General features: G+C 45.5%; 1 protein-coding gene and 1 pseudogene across 1 annotated transcript in view; both read right to left on the bottom strand.

Moving 5' to 3' along the window:
* ABCB10 (ATP binding cassette subfamily B member 10) overlaps window positions 1-17,875 on the bottom strand; it is a 45,362-nt gene extending 27,487 nt beyond the window's left edge. The window contains exon 1 of the mRNA XM_065400450.1: window positions 17,569-17,875. Coding sequence (XP_065256522.1) covers window positions 17,569-17,875 — 307 coding nt within the window. The remainder of the gene's footprint in view (window positions 1-17,568) is intronic.
* Window positions 17,876-22,313: 4,438 nt separating this feature from the next.
* Window positions 22,314-23,443, bottom strand: LOC135876258 (ferritin heavy chain A-like; annotated as a pseudogene).
* Window positions 23,444-23,656: the final 213 nt, after the last annotated feature.

Genomic DNA, 23,656 nt, shown 5'->3' with positions numbered 1-23,656 from the left:
CCACTATCTCCCCAACTTATTCAAACCTATTGGTGTGACAAAAGCATTTCCCCGGAGAAAGCTGAGTATATTAATTTTTAAACAATCAGCGAATTGCAAGTAAGATCAATGACTTAGGTAATGCACTTTTCCATTACCACAATTTTCTTTTTAAAGGATCACTACAACCTTAAATCACACTGCTGATTGAATTACTTTTTAAAACTTTATACCCTTGTTAGTAATACCAACAAAACACCGTAGCAAAAAAAACAAAAAACACCACGCTAAAAAAAAAATAAATAAAGTTGTTTTTAAGCTAATTTGGCTTATATGATAGCACTTTCTATATAGGTGCACTGTTTCACCTCTGTAATTATATAAACAGGGGAAACTGGTTGGTTGGATTGTACTCACAGCAATAGGGGAGAAAGATATTTTAAAAAGAGAACATGATTTTAAAATGACAAATCATGCCACCAGTGAATTTAGGTTAAGGTGCAGTCATATTGACCAACATTTTCAAATTAATTTCAGGGAGATTTGGAGTGAGGCGGGTCCTGAACACAGGGGGTACGATGCAGAAGGGGAAGGGAAGTGACCCCATCCAGAAATCACAAACTACTGAACAAATGTATACTAGATTAATTTTTGAACAAGATCAATGATACAGAGTGTAAGTCTGAAAAATTAATATGGATAAATTTGTAATAATACTGTTCCTTAACTTTAAGGTTTTTTTCCAAAAAATTATGTTTTTATAGGGTTTGAAATTTCCTATGCAAAGGTATAAAAACAACCACCTACTGCAATTTTATGCAGCTTTTTAGAAGAATGAAAAAGTGTCATTTGCCACAACTGAAATGTAAATAAGATAATTATTAGCATGAACCAGGAGATGGTGATAGCAATATTTTTATGGTCACTTACGAATAGGGTCCTACCAAATTCACAGTCCATTTTGGTCAATTTCACAGTCATAGGATTTTAAAAATCATAAATTTCATTATTTCAGCTATTTAAATCTGAAATTTCACAGTGTTGTAATTGTAGGGGTCCTGACCCATAAAAGAGTCAGGGGGTGGGGGAGGAGTCGCAAGGTTATTGTAGGGGGAGGGGAGTTGTGATACTGCTACCCTTACTTCTGCACTGCTGCTGGTGGCGGCACTGCCTTCAGAGCTGGCAGCTGGAGTGCAGCGGCTGCTGGCCGGGAGCCCAGCTCTGAAGGCAGAGACGCCAACAGCAGCAGTACAGAAGTAAGGGTGGCAATACCATACCATGCCACCCTTACTTTTGCACTGCTGCCTGCAGAGTTGGGCCCTCAGTCAGCAGCCGCCACTCTCCAGCCACCCAGCTCTGAAGGCAGCAGTGCAGAAATAAGGGTGACATGGTATGGTATTGCCACCCTTACTTCTGCGCTGCTGATAGCAGGGTGCAGTATTCAGAGCTGGGCGCTGGGCTAACAGCCGTCGCTCTCCGGCCACCCAGTTCTGAAGGAAGCGCAGAAGTAAGGGTGGCAATACTACGACTGCCCTAAAATAACCTTGTGACCCCCCCTGCAACTCCCTTTTGGGTCAGGACCCCCAATTTGAGAAATGCTGGTTTCCCCCATGAAATCTGTATAGTATAGGGTAAAAGCACATAAAAGACCAGATTTCATGATCTGTGACACATTTTTCATGGCCACGAATTTGGTAGGGCTCTACTTATGAAGAAGTGATTATGGTGAATGAGCACACAATTCCAAAACATTACTCGCTTGCAGAAGAGCCTGGTGGGGAAACACTTGTCTTTTACTCTGAGCAAATAAGCACTGAGTATTTATAGGAAAGAGATACACTCTACCAATGGAAAGCAAGAACAAGATACCTCTAGTTTTGCATACAGGTCAGGAATGGAACTACAAGTAATTAGAGTGTAGGGTTGGACAAAGCACAGCAGACAAATGAGATGGGAAAAGGCCAGGAGGAAATGCAGAAGAAACTAAAGTAAAAGACAAATGCTAGTGACCTAGAACGCAATGTAAGATCAAGCATAATATCAGTTTAATAATGAATACATTCCCTCTCTCCAGGAGCTGGACTTGATCTCATATATCTTTTCTATTTTTAACTCCTGTGATCTAGATCTCCTATTTTCTATTTTTAACTTCTGTGATCAAGGTGCCATCCTAGACAGCCGAAGGCACCATTGGCTGGTCTCATGCAATCAGGTAAATACAGGAGTCCTGAAGCGATCTTCTTTATAGTAGTCACCCTCCTTAATATTTGGAGACATTACAGAATTAAGAACCCTGTAACTTCATTGTACAAAACAACCAGGGTGGATTTGATTTAAATCAAATTGATTTAAATCATGATTTAAATCACTAGTCAGGAAGACTCGATTTAATCATGATTTCTACATAAAAGTGCATAATTGTTGGTTGTTATAACCTTAATACATATTCTTCACAACTCCGAGATAGATGTAGGTTTCATTTTTAGAAGGTACACATGATAAATTTTTAAGTGATTTATTTTGAAAACGTGTCAGATTAGTTTTACCAGAAAATGAATGATTGGTTATTTCATTTACCAAAGGTAACTGAAGCAGATATTTATGAAATCATTGGGAGGTGAACTATCTCCAATTCAACAGGTTAATCATTAATATTTGGAGGATTTTCTTGCCATGCTGTATTAGGAAGAGAAGATCACCAGGCAGACATTTAAATTGTTTTATTTAACTAAAACAACAATGTTATGTATTCTGGATTTTTTTTCTTCAACAGCAAACATATAATATTTTAACAAAACAAGGATATGAATTTTTGGATTTAGTTAAACATTCAAGTTGTTTAAAATCAGGTTTGTTTTTGTTAAAATTGTTTTTAACTAAAATAGTTAAATGAAATATTAAAAAACAAAATTAAATCAACTATGTCAACCAAGTCAACATGAGAAACTTAAAATATTGGCTTCTGCAGCTAACTCAGTCATCTTCACCTTCGTTTTCCTGTTCGTTCATAATCTGGAAAAGAAAAACAAGCTTTCCTGCTTTTTCAGATCCCAAACGATTTCTCAATTTGGAATGAATTAGTCAAAAGGAAGAAAATATTCTTTCTACACCAGCAGAAGAAGCTACTGCTGTTAAAAGTGAGATTATCACTTCAAGAGTCTCTGAATCCAAGTGCTTAAGTGAATTCCACCAGTTCACTGGTGTGACTTTCTTTAAAACATCATCAGCAAACATGTATTTCTTGAATGGTTCTTATTCCCGAACTGGGTCTCTTTTACGGCCTGCTGCCATTATAGGTTTTCCCTTTTAGTGAGAGAATGGTATGGTAGATCTCAAATCAATGAAAGCTACACTCAGGCCTGGTCTACACTACGAGTTTAGGTCGACTTTAGCCGCGTTAAATCGACTTAAGCCTGGACACGTTTACACGACGAAGCCCTTTCTTTCGACTTAAAGGGCCCTTTAAACCGGTTTCTTTACACCACCTCGACGAGGGGATTAGCGATAAAAATCGGCCTTAGGGGGGTCGGAATTGGGTTAGTGTGGACGGAATTAGACATTATTGGCCTCCGGGAGCTATCCCACAGTGCTTCATTGTGACCGCTCTGGACAGCACTCTCATCTCAGATGCACTGGCCAGGTAGACAGGAAAAGCCCCGCGAACGTTTGAATTTCATTTCCTGTTTGCTCAGCGTGGAGAGCACAGGTGACCATGCAGAGCTCATCAGCACAGGTAACCGTGATGGAGTCCCAGTCCCAGGATCGCAAAAGAGCTCCAGCCTGGACCGAACGGGAGGTACGGGATCTGCTCGCCATCTGGGGAGATGAATCAGTGCTGGCCGAACTCCGAAGCAGTAAAAGAAATGGCAAAATATTAGAAAAGGTCTCCAAGGCCATGAAGGACAGAGGCCATAACAGGGACGCACAGCAGTGCCGCGTGAAAATTAAGGAGCTAAGGCAAGCCTACCACAAAGCCAGAGACGCAAACGGAAGGTCCGGGGCTGAGCCGCAAACATGCCGCTTCTACGCGGAGCTGCATGCCATTCTAGGGGGTGCAGCCACCACTAGCCCAAGCGTGTGCTATGAGTCCCTCGCTGGAGAAAGACACAGGGAAGCGGGTTCGGCGGACGAGGAAGATGAGGATGGAGAGAACATAGATAGCTCACAGCAGCAAGGAAGCGGAGAAACCGGTTTCCCCAACAGCCAGGATATGTTTATCACCCTGGACCTGGAACCAGTAACCCCCGACCTCACCCAAGACCCTGTGGGCACACAGGGGACCTCTGGTGAGTGTACCTTTGTAAATATTACACATGGTTTAAAAACAAGCGTGTTTAATGATTAATGATTAATTTGCCCTGGCAATCGCAGCCAGTACAGCTACTGGAAAAGTCTGTTAACGTGTATGGGGATGGAGCGGAAATCCTCCAGGGACATCTCCAGAAAGCTCTCCTTCATGTACTCCCAAAGCCTTTGCAGCGTATGGTCCCGGTGTTTGTTGGCATGCAGACAACATCCATTCCTTATCGCTCTTTGTTATCCTCAGGAAAGTGATATCATTCACTGTCACCTGGTTGAAATGGGGCAATTTTATTAAGGGGACATTCAGAGGTGCCCCTTCCTGCTCTGCTGAACAGAAATATTCCCCGCTGTTAACCACGCGGTGGGGGGGAGGGGTGAAGTGACCATCCCAGAGAATTGGGTGTGTGGGGGAGGGGAGTTAGTTGGGTTTGTGCTGCATGTTAAACCTGAAACCGCAGCCCCTCCTTTTACATTGCAAACCCATTTTAAATGGCCAACCCAACGGGTGCTTGGTATGGTTAATGAGAGCAGTACTGTTTTAAACCATCCCCACTTGTTAACAAGGTTAAAAAAGCCAAAAGACTGTCTTACCATGGCTGCCTGCAAGCTGAAATCTGTGGCCTGGCACTGCGTGAGTGATCTCTCACACCAAACCGGCAGGCCCTCAATATAAGAGGAAAAATGCGACCTTGTAACGAAAGCACATGTGCTGTGTGATGTGAACAGCAAAATCTAACGTGAAAGAGTGTACCCATTGTTCTCTAAAATGTATCTTTTTTAAACAACTCTCCCTTCTCCTCCACCAGCTGCAAATGTTTCACCTTCACAGAGGTTAGTGAATATTCGAAAAAGGAAGCGAAGGACGCGTGACGAAATGTTCACTGAACTACAGACTGCCTCCCACGCTGACAGAGCACAGCAGAATGCGTGGAGGCAGTCAATGACTGATTTTAAAAAAGCCCAATATGAGCGAGAGGAGAGGTGGCGTGCTGAATCGCGGGCTGAAGAGGAGAAGTTGCGTGCTGAAACGCGGGCTGAAGAGGAGAAGTGGCGTCAACTTGTACTCAGAAAGCAAGAGTCGATGCTCCGGCTGCTGGAGCATCAAAGTGATATGCTCCTGCGTATGGTTGAGCTGCAGGAAAGGCAGCAGGAGCAGAGACCGCCGCTACAGCCCCTCTGTAACCAACAGCCCTCCTCCCCAAGTCCCATTGCCTCCTCACCCAGACGCCCAAGAACACGGTGGGGGGGCCTCCGGCCACCCAATCACTCCAGCCTAGATGATTTCCAGTGCAATAAGTTTTAAAGTTTTAAAGTGCAGTGTGTCCTTTTCCTTCCCTCCTCCCCCACCCATCCCGGGCTACCTTTGCAATTATCCCCCTAGTTGTGTGCTGAATTAATAAAGAATGCATGAATGTGAAGTAACAATGACTTTATTGCCTCTGCAAGTGGTGCTTGAAGAGGGGAGGGTAGGGGAAGGTGGGGTGGTTGGTTTACAGGGTAGTAGAGTTAACCGGGTGGGTGGGGGGGCTGCGATTTCATCAAGGAGAAACAAACAGAAGTTTCACACCGTAGCCTGGCCAGTCACAAAACTAGTTTTCAAAGCCTCTCTGATGCGCACCGCGCCCTGCTGTGCTGCTCTAACCGACCTGGTGTCTGGCTGCGCGTAATCAGCGGCCAGGCGATTTGCCTCTACCTCCCACCCCGCCATAAATGTCTCCCCCTTACTCTCACAGATATTGTGGAGCGCACAGCAAGCAGCAATAACAATGGGGATATTCTTTTCGCTAAGGTCTGAGCGAGTCAGTAAGCTGCGCCAGCGCGCTTTTAAACGCCCAAATGCACATTCCACCACCATTCGGCACTTGCTCAGCCTGTAGTTGAACAGGTCCTGACTACTGTCCAGGCTGCCTGTGTACGGCTTCATGAGCCATGGCATTAAGGGGTAGGCTGGGTCCCCAAGGATAACGATAGGCATTTCAACATCCCCAATGGTTATTTTCTGGTCCGGGAAGAAAGTCCCTTCCTCCAGCTTTCGAAACAGAAGAGAGTGCCTGAAGACGCGAGCATCATGTACCCTTCCCGGCCAGCCCATGTTGATGTCGGTGAAACGTCCCTTGTGATCCACCAGGGCTTGCAGCAGCATTGAAAAGTACCCCTTGCGGTTTATGTACTCGGTGGCTTGGTGCGCCGGTGCCAAGATAGGGATATGGGTTCCGTCTATCGCCCCACCACAGTTTGGGAATCCCATTGCAGCAAAGCCATCCACTATGTCCTGCACGTTTCCCAGAGTCACTACCCTTGATATCACCAGGTCTCTCATTGCCCTGGCAACTTGGATCACAACAGCCCCCACAGTAGATTTGCCCACTCCAAATTGATTCCCGACTGACCGGTAGCTGTCTGGCGTTGCAAGCTTCCACAGGGCTATCGCCACTCGCTTCTCAACTGTGAGGGCTGCTCTCATCCTGGTATTCTGGCGCTTCAGGGCAGGGGAAAGCAAGTCACAAAGTTCCATGAAAGTGCCCTTACGCATGCGAAAGTTTCGCAGCCACTGGGAATCGTCCCAGACCTGCAACACGATGCGGTCCCACCAGTCTGTGCTTGTTTCCCGGGCCCAGAATCGGCGTTCCACGGCATGAACCTGCCCCAGTAACACCATGATTTCCACATTGCTGGGGCCTGTGCCTTGTGAGAGGTCCATGTCAATTTCCTCATCACTATCGTCGCCGCGCTGCAATCGCCTCCTCCTCAGCTGGTCCTGGTTTTGCTTTGGCATGTCCAGGCTCTGCATATACTCCAGGACAATGCGCGTGGTGTTCATAGTGCTCATAATTGCCGCGGTGATCTGAGTGGGCTCCATGATCCCAGTGCTAGCTATGGCGTCTGGTCTGAAAAAAGGCGCGAAACTAGTATCTAAAGACCAGGGGAAGAAGGGAGGGAGGGAGGGAGGGGCGAGTGACGACATGGCGTACAGGTACAGGGAATTAAAATCAAGAAAGGTGGCTGTGCATCAGGGAGAAATACAAACAACTGTCACACAGAATGCCCCCCCCCCCCCGAGATTGAACTCCTAAGCCTGGGTTTAGCGGGCCGTTGATTTGACGGAGGGAGGGGGGAAGGAAATGAATACAGAACAAATCTATTTTTTACATCTTAAGACGACAGTGCAGCATGACTGATAGCCCTCGGCATTTTCTGGGTGCTTGGCAGCAAATACTGGGCGCGTACCAGTATGACGATGATGGATACCAATCATAATATACTATTTATTGCCAAAAGGCAAGGGGTTGCTGCTGTGTAGCAATGTAGCCCCACGTGTGCCAGCCACATATCTGCCAGCACCCAGATCGCCCTCGGCCTTTTCTGGGTGCTTAGCAGACAATACTTGGCAGAAAATAGTATACTACGACTGGTAGCCATCATTGTCCAACGAGGACGGTTAAAGGCAAGGGGTTGCTGCTGTACAGTAGCCAGAAGGATCGGTAAAGGCGCTCAGGCTACAATAATCTATGAGCATTTCAGGCAACCTGTAAATTTACTTGCTTTCAGACCTGAGGAAAGCTCTTCTTGCAGATCTGCTGAGCACCCAGATCGCCCTCGGCCTCTTCTGGGTGCTCAGCAGACAATACTTGGCAGAAAATAATATACTATGACTGATATCCATGATTGTCCGACGAGGACGGTTACCAGTCGTAATAAACCATCTACTGCCAAAAGGCAAGGGGCTGGTGCAATGCAGCCCTACGGCTGCCAGCCCCACAGCTACCAGCATCCCGATCGCCGATGAAGGCTACCACTCATGCTGCACCGTCTACCGCCAAAAGGCAGTAAGCTGCTGCTGCTGTTTAGCAATGCAGTCCCACGTTTGCCGGCACCCGGAAGACATATGGTGACGGTGAGCTGAGCTGAGCGGGCTCCATGCTTGGCGTGGTATGTTGTCTGCACAGGTAACCCAGGTAAAAAGGCGCGAATCTATTGTCTGCCGTTGCTGTGACGGCGGGGGAGGGGCCTGACGCAATGTACCCAGAACCCCCCGCGGCACTGTTTTGCATCATTCGGGCATTGCGATCTCAACCCATAATTCCAATGGGCGCCGGAGACTGCGGGAACTGTGGGATAGGTACCCATAGTGCAATGCGCCGGAAGTCGACGCTAGCCTCGGTACTGTGGACGCGGTCCGCTGACTTCATGCACTTAGAGCATTTTATGTGGGGACACACACAATCGGCTGCATAAAACCGGTTTCTATAAAACCGGCTTCTATAAATCCGACCTAATTTTGTAGTGTAGACATAGCCTTAGAAAGACCTCAAGACTTCTGGAATATGCTGCTCAAACAGTTTCACTTTGGTTTCTACTGCTTGTCCCTCCCTTCTCACATTTATCTCCAGACTACTTCTCCTTGTCCAGATCTATTCTGCCCCCAACAATCTTCTATTCATTGAACTTTTTGAAACTTTGATTTTTTTAGAGAAAGGTAAGGGATTGACTGTGTGTACACAAATTTGCAGAGGCACAATAGGGTTGAGGTCTGTTATTTCTCACCTCTATATATTATTTATCTATTTTAAAACATTTTTGTTAACAACAAGCATGTTATCTCTGGAGACACAAATCCACAGTTTGAGAACTGCAAAACTAAGCATCTTTGATGGTATCTTCTAGACTGAGCACTGAGTCCAATTGGTTAGATAGAAAGATTAACCTAAATAATCTATACAGAAGCCCCTGGAGCCCCATAAGATTGGGTCCCTAATCCATGAACTATTGGAACTCATTTACAAAACTTTTCTTAAACATTACATGAATAGATTGTCTCATACTATAGAATTAGAATTTATAATCCCAATTCCATGATGAGATATCTTTGAGCTATAATGTATCTTAATTAAAACTATCTTTAGTTTTTTTCCTCAAAGCATTTTATCAAAAAAATCCTATTTAAATCATAAAAATCCTTTTTTTTTTTTGGTTTTAAAAAAAAAAAAAAATCATTGATTTTTATCCACCCTGAAAACAACAGAGTAACTATGGAGTAAATTCTCAACATGGCATGTAATGATATTTTTCATTAACATTAATGAGAATGATAAGATTAAAACTCATGTTTTGTGCTTAAAAAAATATTCCCAAATGACTAAACTACGAAGTTTAGTGGTTGAAGTGATGGTGCTGCACCTGAGAAATGTCACTATTGTTATGTATATGAAAGGAATTTTGAGGAGTCTAGCTTTTATAAAACAAAAAACTGTACATACAAGCTTTTTAATATAGACACTAAAATATTTGTTTGCCATTTGTATCAGCTAAGAACACTGAAGAAAAGATTAACCAGCATTTTATATCCAAAGTGTGTCTCGTACAGTGAAACTGTTACCAAACAGTAAGCCTCTGTCATCTCACAAAAAACTCTCTCAGATAAAAGTAAAAGTACTATCAAGGAAAACAGTCTTTGAGGGTCAATTTCCCAACCCACAGTAGTAACAAGATAGTTGCAAACCCTGGTTGGTTTTTATTTAAAAAAATGTAAGTTATGAACAAAAAAGAAAAACAGCACAGGAAATTTTCCCCTTACAGAGGCATCTAACAACAGTATTTGCTACTTCTACTGTAATTAAATGCCTACAAGAGTTTTCATTATTAATGTTTTTCAGGTATTTATAACTTGGCAGGTGCTAATCAGGGAACTTCTGTTTGCAGGAAGCGGCGTGGGCTGAGAGATGTGCTGGCTGCCCTTCCCGCAGCCCCCACTGGCCTGGGACGACGAACCGCGGCCAGTGGGAGCTGCGATCGGCCGAACCTGCGGACGCGACAGGTAAACAAATCAGCCCGGCCCACCAGGGGCTTTCCCTGATGGGCTGCGTGCCAAAGGTTGACGATCCCTGAACTAAATGTTCGTATTAGAAAGGCTACCATCACCTTTAGCAGACTAACTAAAAGACCATGGAACAACTCAAAACTTACCATTAAGACCAAAATGCTAGTGTATCAAGCTTGCGTCCTCAGCACTCTCATGTATGGACATGGACAACTTATACTTATCGGGAGAAAAGCTTAAACAGTTTCCACCTACGCTGTTTATGCCACATATTCAACACCAAATGGCAAGATAAAGTCACCAAAACAGAGGTTCTTCAAAGGGCAAATTTACCAAGCGTTTCAGCTCTGCTCAAGCAAAGACGACTGTGCTGGCTGGGCCATCTGAGTAGGTTGGAAGATGGATGCCCATGCATACCTAAGGACATACTATATGGGGAGCTATCAGAGGGAACAAGATCAACAGGACGTCCCAAGCTTCGCTATAAAGACACGTGCAAGCGAGATATGAAGTAATTTGGAATTGATCTTAATCGATGGGAAACCTTGGCAAGTGATCGTAACAAGTGGAGCCATCGTCTCCATCAGGGCATCAAAGCCCATGACAGAAGCTGGCTCCTACAGCTTGAAAAGAAAAGAGCCTGTAGGAAGCAAGCAGCTCCCAACCAAGACACATACATTTGCAATAACGGCCAAAGATCATGCAAATCTTGGACTGGACTATTTAGTCATAGAAGACATTGCAAACCATCTACATCACAGGCTGCAATTCCCACTGTCTCTCACAGACGAAAGAATGCCAACTGCTTATAACTTGGCAGTAAAAAAATTGCTTCAGGCCAAAATCTGGCATTAAAGGTGTCAGTTGGGAAGAGGTTTAAAAAAAAAAGAAAAAAAAGAAAAAAAGAAAGAAAGAAAATCAAACCTAAATGTTAAGCAAATCAACTTCCCTCAAGGCCTCCAAACAGCAAAATTTTAAAAAGCAATGTTCTAGTTTTGCATTTGCCGTTCTAGTGCTTTTAAATGAGTATTTTAATTAACTGAAATGTCAGTTTTTAATTTTAATTTAGATTAATCATTTTGGTATCTCAAAAAAGAACATAGGCTATAGAAATGGATTATCAAATCCAATCCCCCTGCTATCACAGGCTACACGGTCATATAATCCTGCTCATAAATTTGTCATGCCCCATCTCAACAGTAATTAGGTTGTTCGCCCCTTACTTATATTAGAAGGCAGTTCCAGAACCTCACTCTTCTTCTACTAGTCAGAAACCTTCTAATTCCCAGCATAAGTTTATTAATTGCCTGTTTATACCCAATTGATTTTTGTTCCTTTGCCAACATTGTCCTTTACCTTAAACAGTTCCTCTCCTTTCCTGGCATTCAACCCCCACGTACTTACAGAGAAAAGTTATATCCTCTCAGCCTCTGTTTTGCTAAACAAGATATGCTCTTTTAGTGTGCTCTCATAACAAAAAAGGAGCATATACATAAACTACTTTTCAACATTTTTTACAGTGCAAAATTAGTTCAAATGCAAGCATTGGTGGATTAGTTTTCTTATGTACATTAATAAATAAAATACTATAATTACACATTAAATTATTATAAATTGTTCCAGAGACATCTACATCGAACACATCACTGGCCACCGACTGTACCAGGAGGCGTGAGCCGGAGCGACATCGTGATTCAACTACGAGAAAGGGACTGAGAGACTTTGTCCGTTGGACAATATGAACTGGAACCATAAACTCACTGAACAGTACATCTCACCAAATGAGGATCAATCCATCCTCATCATCGTATCCACTCGTTATACTCTACACCTGAACATAGCTATTATATGAACAACATACCCTCATATCTCAATGTCTGTACTTTGACCCGTCAACCTTTAACCCCCAATCAGGGATATTGCAGATTATGTATTCCTTACGCCATCCAATCTTAAACCGAACTTCGCACCTCTTAATAATCTGTATGTTATTCCCTGATAACCAGAAACTTCTATGCTTAAACTCTGTACTGTTCACTTTTTCGAAACATCATCTTAATAAAATTTTTTATATCATGCTTGTGGTTTGTAGATTAATAGTGAGTCCTCAAGTAAAGACAGCTATGATAGACCCCATTTAGCAATTGGTGCATTACATAGCCCGGGGCATGAGGCGGAGTGTGATGGGTTTTGGGGTACCCAAGACTCTGAGCCCTGGTCTATACTACAAGGTTAGGTCGATTTTATAAGCAATGCGTCTACACAACCAACCCCGTTCCATCGACCTAAGGGGCTCTTAAAATTGACTTCTGTACTCCTCCCCGGCGAGGGGAGTAGCGCTAAAATCGACCTTGCTGGGTCGAATTTGGGGTAGTGCAGACGCAATTAGATGGTATTGGCCTCTGGGAGCTATCCCAGAGTGCTCCAGCGTGACTGCTCTGGACAGCACTTTCAACTCCGATGCACTAGCCAGGTACACAGGAAAAACCCTGGGAAATATTGAATTTCATTTCCGGTTTGGTCTGCGTGGCGAGCTCAGCAGCACAGGTGACCATGCAGTTCCCCCAGAATAGCAAACGAGCTCCAGCATGGACCGAACGGGAGACACTGGATCTGACTGCTGTATGGGGAGAAGAATCTGTGCAGGCAGAACTCCAATCAAAAATAAGAAATGCTAATAGATATGCCAAAATCGCACAAGGCATAGTGGACAGAGGCTACAACAGGGACATACAGCAGTGCCGTGTGAAAGTTAAGGAGCTCAGGCAAGCCTACCAAAAGACAAAGGAAGCAAACAGTCGCTCCGGGTCAGAGCCCCATATATGCCACTTCTATGATCAGCTGCATGGCATTCTAGAGGGGGACCCTACCACTACCCCACCACTGTCCGTATACACCTGCAAGGGGGGAGTCTCACGCAACAGGGAAGAGGAGGAGAATGTGCAGCAGGCAGGCGGTGAATCTGTTCTCCCTGGCAGCCAGGACCTTTTCATCACCCTGGAGCCAATGCCCTCCCAAGGCGGGATTCTGGACCCTGAAGCCAGAGAAGGCACCTCTGGTGAGTGCACATTTGTAACTACACTACAGGGTTTAAAAGCAATTGTGTTTAATGTTTGATTTGCCCTGAAGACTTGGGATGCATTCGCGGCCAGTACAGCTACTGGAAAAGTCTGTTAACGTGTCTGGTGATGGAGCGGGAATCCTCCAGGGACATCTCCATAAAGCTCTCCTGGAGGTACTCTGAAAGCCTTTGCAGAAGGTTTCTGGGGAGGGCTGCCTTATTTCCTCCTCCACGGTGGGACACTTTACCACGCCAAGCCAGTAGCAAGTAGTCTGGAATCACTGCAGCACAAAGCATGGCAGCGAATGGTCCTGGGTTTTGGTCGCATTCAAGCAACATTCGGTCTATATCTTTCTGTGTTAGCCTCAGGAGAGTGATATCATTCATGGTCACCTGGTTGAAATAGGGGAATTTTTGTAAGGGAACAGTAAAAGGACGCTGTTCATGCTGGGCTGTTTGCACTTGGCTAAAAGGGATCATCCCCGAGAATAGCCACACAGTGGGGTGGGGGGAGGTGTGTGCTGCACATTCACCCAAAAACCACAGCCCCTCCTTTTAAATGGCAAACCCAACCGGCATTGCTTGCTATGGGAAAGGAGGGCGCTGCAGTTTGAAACCATTCCCACGGTATGAAGGCGGAAGAAGCCAACCCTGTGTACCCTTTGGCTTACCATGGCTGCCTGGAAACCGAATTCTGTTGCCTAGCCGTGTGTGATGTGTCACCATACCAGCAGGCGCTCAATATAAAAAGGCAAAATGCGACCTTGTACCTAAAGCACATGTGCTGTCTGCTGTGAATTGCTTGATTCACTAGAAAGAGTCTCCCTTTTGTTCTCAGAAATGTATCATCTTAAGTTTTACTCTCCCTTTTTATCCCCCCACGGGTGCAAATGTTTCTATGCTCCCCCTATCATCTCCGTCCCTGAGGTTATTGCAGATCAGAAGGCAAAACAAAAAAACAAAAAAACAAAAAAAAACAACAACGTACTCGCGATGACATGTTTTCCGAGCTCATGCAGTCCTCCCGCACTGATAGGGCATAGCTGAATGCATGGAGGGATTCAGTGGCAGAGGCTAGGAAAGCATTAAGTGAGCACAATGAGAAGAGACAGGATGCGATGCTCAGGCTAATGGGGGAGCAAACGGACATGTGGAGATGTCTGGTGGAACTGCAGGAAAGCCAACAAGAGCACAGACCACTACTGCATCCACTGTACAACCATCTGCCCTCCTCCTCAAGTTCCATATCCTCCTCACCCAGACACCCAAGAACGCTGGGGGAGGGGGAGGCTCCAGGTACCCAGCCACTCCACTTCAGAGGATGGCCCAAGCAACAGAAGGCTGTAATTCAAACAGTTTTGATTTGTAATGTGGCTACCATAAGCAATGTGGCCTTGTCCTCCCCTCCCCTCCCCCATCCGGGCTACCTTGTCAGTTATCTCACTTTTTTTTTTTTAAATTAAGAAAGAAAGAATGCATGGTTTCAAATCAATATTTCCTTTGCCAGCTGTGATTGAAGGGGGGAGGGTGTTTGGTTTACAGGGAATTAAAATCAACAAAGGGGGCGGGTTTGCATCAAGGAGAAACACAAAACTGTCACACCGTACCAGTCATGAAAATGGTTTTCAAAGCCTCTCTGATGCGCAGTGTGCCTACCTGTGCTCTTCTAATCGCCCTGATGTCTGGCTGCTCAAAATCAGCCGCCAGGCGATTTGTCTCCCCCTTACTCTCACAGATACTATGGAGCACACAGCAAGCAGCAATAACAATGGGAATATTGGTTGCGCTGAGTTCTAACCTAGTCAGCAAACAGCACCAGAGATCTTTTAAACATCCAAAGGCACATTCTATCACCATTCTGCACTTGCTCAGCCTATAGTTGAACTGTTCCTTACTAATGTCCAGGCTGCCTGCGTATGGCTTCATGAGCCATGGAAGCATGGGGTAGGCTGGGTCCCCAAGGATAACTATTGGCATTTCAACATTCCCAACAGTAATTTTCTGATCTGGGAAGTAAGTCCCTTCTTGCAGCTGCTCGAACAGCCCGGAGTTCCTAAAGATGCAAGCGTCATGCACCTTTCCCGGCCATCCCACGTTGATGTCGGTGAAACGTCCTTTGTGATCCACCAGTGCTTACAGCACCATTGAGAAGTACCCCTTGCCGTTTATGTACTGATTGGCAAGGTGGTGCGGTGCCAAGATAGACGGAACGCATATACCTATCGCCCCACCACAGTTAGGGAACCCCATTGCAACAAAGCCATCCACTATGACCTGCACATTTCCCAGAGTCACTACCCTTGATAGCTGAACGTCAGTGATTGCATTAGCTACTTGGATCACAGCAGCCTCCACAGTAGATTTGCCCACTCCAAATTGATTCCCGACTGACCAGTAGCAGTCAGGCGTTGCATGCTTCCACAGGGCTATCATCACTCGCTTCTCAATTGTCAGGGCAGCTCTCATCTTGGTATTCCTGAGCTTCAGGGTGGGGGAAAGCAACTCACAAAGTTCAAGGAAAGTGGCTTTACGCATGCGAAAGTTTCGCAGCCACTGGGAATCATCCCATACCTGCAATACTATGCGGTCCCACCAGACTGTGCTTGTTTGCCGGGCCCAGAATCGGCGTTCCACTGTATCCACCAGCCCCACTGCCGCCATGATGTCCCAATTGCCACATCCCATACTTTCAGGAACGTCTGTGTCCATGTCCTCCTCACAATCATCCTCGTGCTGGCGTCTCCTAGCCAGGTTCTGCACATACTGCAGGATAATGTGCGAGGTGTTTACAATGCTCACAACAGCAGTGGTGAGCTGAGCGGGCTCCATGCTTGCCGTGCTATGGCATCTGCACGGGTAACCCAGGAAAAAAGGTGCAAAACGATTGTCTGCTGTTGCTTTCATGGAGGGAGGGGGAGAGAGGAGACTGATGACATGTACCCAAAACCACCCCCGACAACGTTTTTGCCCCATCAGGCACTGGGCGCTTAACCCAGATTTCCAATGGGCAGCAGAGACTGCGGGAACTGTAAGATAGCTACCCACAGTGCACCACTCCGTGAGTCGATGCTAGCCATGGTATTGAGGACGCACTCCGCCGACTTAATGCGCTTAGTGGGGACATACACAATCGACTGTATAAAATCGCTTTCCAAAAATCGACTTCTATAAAATCGACCTAATTTCGTAGTGTAGACATACCCTGAGTCATCTTGTTATTCCCTACCTCCAGTGAGAGATAGTCTTCCTTGTCTGGGTGCCAGCTCATTACACCACCAGCCTTTCAATCACTCAAGCACTCTCTTTTGGACTTTGTCAGCCCTAACTTCGCCTTGCAGGTTAATAGATGCACTCCAATCCCCGAGTCTCTTTGAATTGTTCCCCTGTGATATCGAGCCCGACATTGCCTACTCACAGATATCGCAGATCCTCTGCGCCCAAAAGTGCAGTGTACCCCAACTTACCAGTTTTACCTTAAACCACTGCCCCTTTAAACCACACAACACTTGCAAGCACTTATAATAAAACAAAAGATAGTTTATTTAAGAATGAGGATTTAACTAGAAACAAGAATGATGGAAACAAAAGATTACAATATAAAACAAAATCATAAAACGCGAACCTGGGCCTACACTTATCAAGAGTTATCTTTCTTATCTCATAAAGTAGGTTCCTCCTTTCCCCCCAAAGTTCAGTCTGTTTGCAAAGTTGGCTGGTGTCCCAAACACCAGGTTTCAAACATTTATGAAAGCAGCCCTGTTTCACAAGGGGTTTCCTCAGTGAAAGGATACAGAATGCTACTCCCACCTCTGTTATACTGAAAGCAGCCTTTTGTTTCTATTTGCAGACAGGGCAAACCCAGTCCTGTTGTACTGTTCCTTTTTTACCTTTAAGGCATTTCAGTTGTTTGCCATTGCCTCTGATGGTGTCCCATTCAAAGTCTTACCATTGTGCAAAGCTAAACAATTGAGCCTTGCATTGCATCAGGTTAGTGAGGGTGACAAATCCCCCTTGCCCAAAAGGGCCATTACCAAGACATATTATCCCCTGGTGACTAATTTCTACTCCAAGTCTATAAAGCATACTTTTAAGGTAAATACATTATTCCTTCAATATTACCCGGGCACACATCTCACACAAAGATTCTCACTCTTGACAAGTTACCTCCCTTCCACGTTCCTCTTTGTGCATAAGTACCCTGTAAGACACGTATGGGATGCCGTGAGTTTGTCAGGTCTGCGGTGACAGCTGTTTGTGAAGATCAGGGGGCCCTTTGCCAAGGGGTGCTGGTGTCACAGTGAGCTTGGGGTGGCTGACAGTATGGGGCAGGGCACGGAGGCTGGGTGGGGCAGGTAACCGTCACTGGGCTGGGGGGCAGGCGGTGCTGGGAGGGGGCAGAGGCAGGTACCTGTCAGTCTCCAGCGCTCCGGCCGTGCCAGGGCCAGCAGCCTCTTCACCTCCGAGTCTCCCCCACTTCCCCGGGGGCTGCTCCTCCTCTCCGGCTCCCCGGCCGCCGCCCCAGCCGCCCGGGAGGACGCGGAGCGGGGGGCGCCGCCGCGGAGGAGGCGCAAGGGGCCGGGCTCGGCTGAGGCCCCGCACCTGCCGGCCGAGAGCAGCAGGAGCCGGGCGCCGCTCAGGGGGAGCCGGGCTGCCCGAGTCCAGGGCGGCGGCAGCCTCCGCAGCAGCAGGGACAGGCGGGGAGCGTAGCCCGCCATGGGGCAGGGGAGGCCGCGCTGGCGCTGCTGCTGCTGCTGCTGTTCCCGGCCCTGCAGCGGCGCAGGAGAAGGAGGCGCCTACAGCCGCTGCCCCCCGCTGCCCGTGGAGCCGGAGCGCAGGGCCTGGGGCCCGGCCCCGCCTGCCGCCCGCTGATAAGGGCCGGGCTGCGGCTTCCTGCTCATCGCCGCAACGCCAGCCCAGGAGCCAACCCAGCCCCCGGCCAGCGCCCCCTGCTGCCTCTGCCCGGCTCACCCCAGCGGCAGCGGCCTCCGCTCACCACGGCGGGAACGTGTAATATGGTACAAATCCACCCCAGGAGTAAACCCCTCCCCCGTACCGGGTTGGGTTGCTGCTCCCCCTGCCCTGTCCCGTCCTGGCCCTTATTCTCCAACCTCCTCTCAGCGCCGCATCACTTTCACGGGCTCCTTATTAGCTAGCCTTCCAGTCAGCTTCCCTCCTGGGTGAGAAAGGAGAGGGAGGGTCACAGATCAGCAGCATGCACCGCGGGGCACGACTCATTTTGGCGTCGCAGGTGGAGATACAGGTTACCGACACTTATTTCTTTGCTCCAGTCGCGGAGGAGCCCGCAGAGCCCACGGGCACGTTCGGGCCCCCCAGGAGGAAGCCCATCAGCGCTGGAACTCCCCCTCATGTTTTGATTATCTGCCCAGCCTACTGTGAGCCGTGTCTCATTGTGACAGTTCACATGGTCAGAATTTGTAATCTCATCCTTGTGGAGGAGAGGTCTGTGGCCTGAGGAGCTGACAACTTAAGGGCCACCATCTTCCTGGCCCCTCACTCAGACTACATACAAACTCAATAATAATAATAAACAGCACTTAACACTTACATGGCCATCCTCAGACCTCAAATCACATTCCAAAAGTAGCTATGGATTATTATCCCCATTTTCAAGATGGAAAACTGAGGCACAGTGCGAAAAATCATCTTTCTCAGGATTGTATAGTAAATGAGCAGCAGAGCGGGCAATCAAACATTTTAGTTCCCGCCCCCCCTCCAGTAGCTCTGGCTACTAGTACCAGTAAAGGCTCCAGGATCAGACAGAGGCTACATCTACACTACGGGGGGGGGGGGGTCGATTTAAGATACGCAAATTCAGCTACGCGAATAGCGTAGCTGAATTCGACGTATCAGATCTGACTTACCCTGTTGTGAGGACGGCGGCAAAATCGACTGCCGCGGCTCCCAGTCGACGGCGCTTACTCCCACCTCCGCTGGTGGAGTAAGCGCGTCGATTCGGGGATCGATTGTCACGTCCTGACGAGACGCGATAAGTCGATCCCCAAGAGATCGATTTCTACCCGCCGATTCAGGCGGGTAGTGTAGACTTAGCCTCAGAGGCCATAAACTGGCATGAGTGTTTAAGACAAATAAATTCCCTGCTAAAATCAGTGATGAGATTTGCTTTAAAACATATGGCAGCGTGTAACAGCAGTTCTTGAACAGTGGCCTGGGAACCACCTCTGATCCACTGCATCCTCTTTGGTGGCCCACAAAATGTTTTGAGAACTAAGCTGTACTGGCAAATTGGGAGGTCTGTGAGGAGATCACTATTCTACACTGGTCCAAAGAGTGAAATAGAGAACCACAAGTGCTTACTACTGTATTATCTACATTTCTGACCTTGTATTCCTTACATACTCAAAACTCTAAATGACTTCTGAGAGTTTAGGTACATAGTTCTGAGTGCTTTTCAGGCCAGGTTCAGGTTCCCCCAGCTGAAATCTTTAGGTTGCAAAACAACCTGGAAAATATTACATCCAAACAAAATCCTGGGATTGTAATTATTTTCACAGCACCCAAAAGTGTTCTAGACACTTTATAGAACAAGTCAAAAACAAATTCCCTGACTCAAGGAGCTTAAAATCTAATTTTAGAATGGCACATAGTGAGGGTAACAAAGATGAGGGGGATAATGACATGGGGCAGTTCCTAAATTTAGATATGCACATCTTTATGGTTCTCTTAGTAAACTATCCAGGGGTTGTCTCCCAGCTGCGTTTGTACAGCTTCAAGCACAAGGGGTCCTCAATCACAAATGACACCATTGGATGCTGCCATAGTATAAATTTTTACTACTACCACAGATTGTTCTTATGTAGAGTGAGTGTGTGTGAGAGGAAGAGAGATTCAGCCCACTTCTTGTAGGCAACTCCTTGTTTTTTATTGATGAGATCTAAAACCAAATACTCAAATACTTGTTAGTATTACGTTCTTGTTTGTTTGTTTGTTTTTTTAAACAAGCTAGGTCGGGGGTCTAAACTACCTGACAGTTTTCATGCCAGGACAGAACGGGGCAGAACCTACCTGAAAGAGGAAGACTCAGTTGTGCACATGTGCAGTAGAGACATATGAGACTAATTTCACATCACTCTCTGGTTAAGAGTGTCACTGGGATATTTCTCATGCTCCTCCTTGCCAGGGATGCCACAGAGACGCAACCAATTGATCAGATGAGGAGCAAACTATCCCTGGGCAAAAGATGAACAGAAGTTGGTGCTTCTGACCCAGTTGCGTTTAAATGAAGAGAACCGAGGGTCGGGTTTGTATCTCTCCTTGAATAATGCCTTGTAACTAGCTCTCTTCCCCTATTTCTGGCAGCTGTTTTCCAAGTGTGTTTCCAAAAACATTAGCTAGCAGCGGGGAAAAGGTAATGAAAAATCTTTAACTGAAATAATAATAATAATAATAATAATTTATGGAAATATCCCATCTCCTAGAACTGGAAGGGACCTTGAAAGGTCATTGAGTCCAGCCCCCTGCCTTCACTAGCAGGACCAAGTACTGATCCCCAAGTGGCCCCCTCAAGGATTGAACTCACAACCCTGGGTTTAGCACGCCAATGCTCAAACCACTGAGCTATCCCTCCCCTATAATGTAAACTGCAAGCCATTATCCAGACCTGTCCTAATTCTTATTGCTTCCTTAGGGGTCGAGAAGCAGACTCCCTCACTGGGAATTAATTTGGCAACAATATTTTACAGTCTCTCCTTTCATGGGGATGGAGATAGATAAATTGTGCTGTGTGTTACTCTCTCCTGTGGAGGAAGGATGATATTTGTGTATGCATGTTTCCATGAGACATTTGTATTCTCACTAGAGTGGGATTGAAATTTTGTGCTTAAAAAGTTCCTTTCCTCCCACGTGGCTTTTTAAAAATATATATTTTTAATTTAAAAATTGCCAGTATTATCAACATTTTCCAGGAATACCGACTTTTATTGTACTGACATTTTTACCAAAATAATTTTTGAAGTTTTTCATTTATCAAAAACCCAATTTTCAGTAAGAAAATACAGTTGTTGGAAAAATGTTAAATTATTTAAAAAATTTGGAAAAAAATACAATACACATTTTTGTAAAAAATATGGAGAAATTTGAAAAAACTAGAAAAGGAGACACTGTCAAATCCTGCAAAATGTAAGCAGCTTCAAAAATTTCAAATATTTCTATGAAATATTTTTTTAATTTATCATCTCTAAGGATGTTATCAAAACTTTGTACTCTGCTCAGTAATAAGTTAGAGAAAGAATGGTAGCTGGCAAGTGCAGAAAAAAATCAAGTGTATATGTTTATTTTTTAGGAAGATGAATGGGGATAATTTACAGGAAATAAGGAGCTTTAAGGAAATGGAATTATGGTGACAAGGGTTAAAGGTATGAATGAGATACTGAAAACAATGAAGAAGACAAGTAACCCATTACTCCTAGAGCTGAGCATGTTCCTGATGTCATCAATATACAGGGACACTTATAAGGAGGTAAATATACACAGAATTAGGTTAGTTTCTGCTCCATTAGAAACACAGGGAACACTGCATGTTTCCCAAGTGGTTAGGAGAACATTATTCCTACCTTTCAAATTTCTCAGAATAGATAAAACACCCTACTGTAAAATGTAATTTGAATTGTCTGTTTTTTAAAGAGAATTTAGAGTTTGTGAAAGAAGCCCAGTTGATAACTCTGACTAAGCCCGCCTTAATTTAGAGAACAGGGACAGAATAGGCAGCAGCAGTAAAAGTTTCTCTACTCTGCCCTGCTCTGCCATTATGCCCCAAGCCTAACCCTTAGGGACCATCATTTTCCTCACTCAGTCCTTGACTTTTCTCCTCATTCTGTGGAGAAGGGTGTCAGTTCTGAAAGTGATTTTGGTTACGTGGAGACTTTTCCTCTAAGGGCTGGACTGAAGTAATCAACTCATTTAAATAGACTAGCAAACAAACAGCTTTCAGTGTTTACCACATTGGGACTCTTGAATCAGTGACCTAGATGTGAAAGACTAATCCCATGACCCATCCAATCCCCCAACTTGACTTTTAAAAACCATGAAGAAAGCTTCCCTCAGTTAAATTTTTGTATATCTATATATATTCCCAGCTTTTAGATGGTCATTGACAGAGAGCCTTCAGGGTGTAGTTCAGATGTGCTTGTCAAACAGGTACTCCCCCATGCCATCCTGGGACACTCCCAGGTGCTTCAGCTTCCTGAAGTAGTCTCCTTACTACTTGCTGGCCTTCACTTGCTCATCCAGGCATTTAGACTCCAGGAAATCACACAGCTGGAGGTAATATTTCTCTGTAGTCAGATCATGCAGGTCCAGTAGGGCCTGGTTCATAGTCTTCTCCAATGGCAGGGCCTCCACCCTGCTCCCCCACTCATACTGCTCTGACTTCTTGATGTCTTGCAGGACAATGCACCCCTCTCATTTGTTCTGCTATGTCAAGAATCTCTCTGCATGCTCCCTCTGGCTCATGGGACTGCTCTTTCAGGAACCTGGTCACGTGCCTGAGGAGCACATCATCACAGTCAGAGTAATAGTAGAGAGAGAGAGAAAGATAGCTGGCATACAACGTCTGGTTCACCGTATGATTTAGGGCAGCCTTGCACTCTGCATGGAGTTCTAGTGTACTTAGGTCTCCATTTCAGTATCTATAAGATTTAGCAGTAAAAGAGCAATAAGACTCTCTAGACCAGGCTGTGTTCAAACATTGCTGAAGCAAGAATACAACCCAACAGTGTTTCTCTGAGTAAGCAGAGGATAGAGCTTCTGATGAGGTGCAGTGTGTCAGAAAGCCCTAGAAGCACCTGTTCAGAATCTATATCAGGGCTAATAGGAAATAAGGAGACCCTAAAGACATGATTGGGATGTAGAGTACTAGAAGCTCAGAGAAACAGAATGGTGCTTGCCCATGCTATCTTTAGGAAAGAGCCCAACAGGCAGAATTTGTTTGTTAACATTCTGAGGGCCTTCACAGCTTTTGAATATTAAGGCCCAGAATCCAATCTCACATGAGCTGCTGAAAGGATGTTTAGCAGCAACTGGAAGGGATAAAGAGTGCTGCAAGAACTGAGTTTAGCTTGTAACAAAATCTGACCGAGCCACTCACATATCAGTGTGGAGCTCTCTGGAGAGGATATGAAAATGAACAAGCTGTTTAATGCAGAAGAGATTAAAAAGTATGAGGGGGCATGCAAGTGAGACTGCTTAAGGAATATGGTGACAATTGCATACTTACTGATACCTTTAAATAGATGTATTCCATCCATATGGCTATTCAAGAAGGATTTTAACTACCATGAACTATTATTCTATTTATGTTGTTGCTGGTTTATTATGATCTGATCTAGGGATATTGATGGACTTATGTATTTAATATATATTTTTAAAAATTGTTAAGTGTGCCCCAAACACTGGATGGGAGCTCTTTGGGGGCTTGTAAAAATCCAAACAAACAAACTGGATCCAAGCAGGTAAATTTT

Source organism: Emys orbicularis, chromosome 3, assembly GCF_028017835.1.
Source record: "Emys orbicularis isolate rEmyOrb1 chromosome 3, rEmyOrb1.hap1, whole genome shotgun sequence".
Taxonomy (NCBI): domain Eukaryota; kingdom Metazoa; phylum Chordata; order Testudines; family Emydidae; genus Emys; species Emys orbicularis.
The sequence above is the reverse complement of the archived record's forward strand: the minus strand, read 5'-3'. Positions and strand labels throughout refer to the sequence as shown.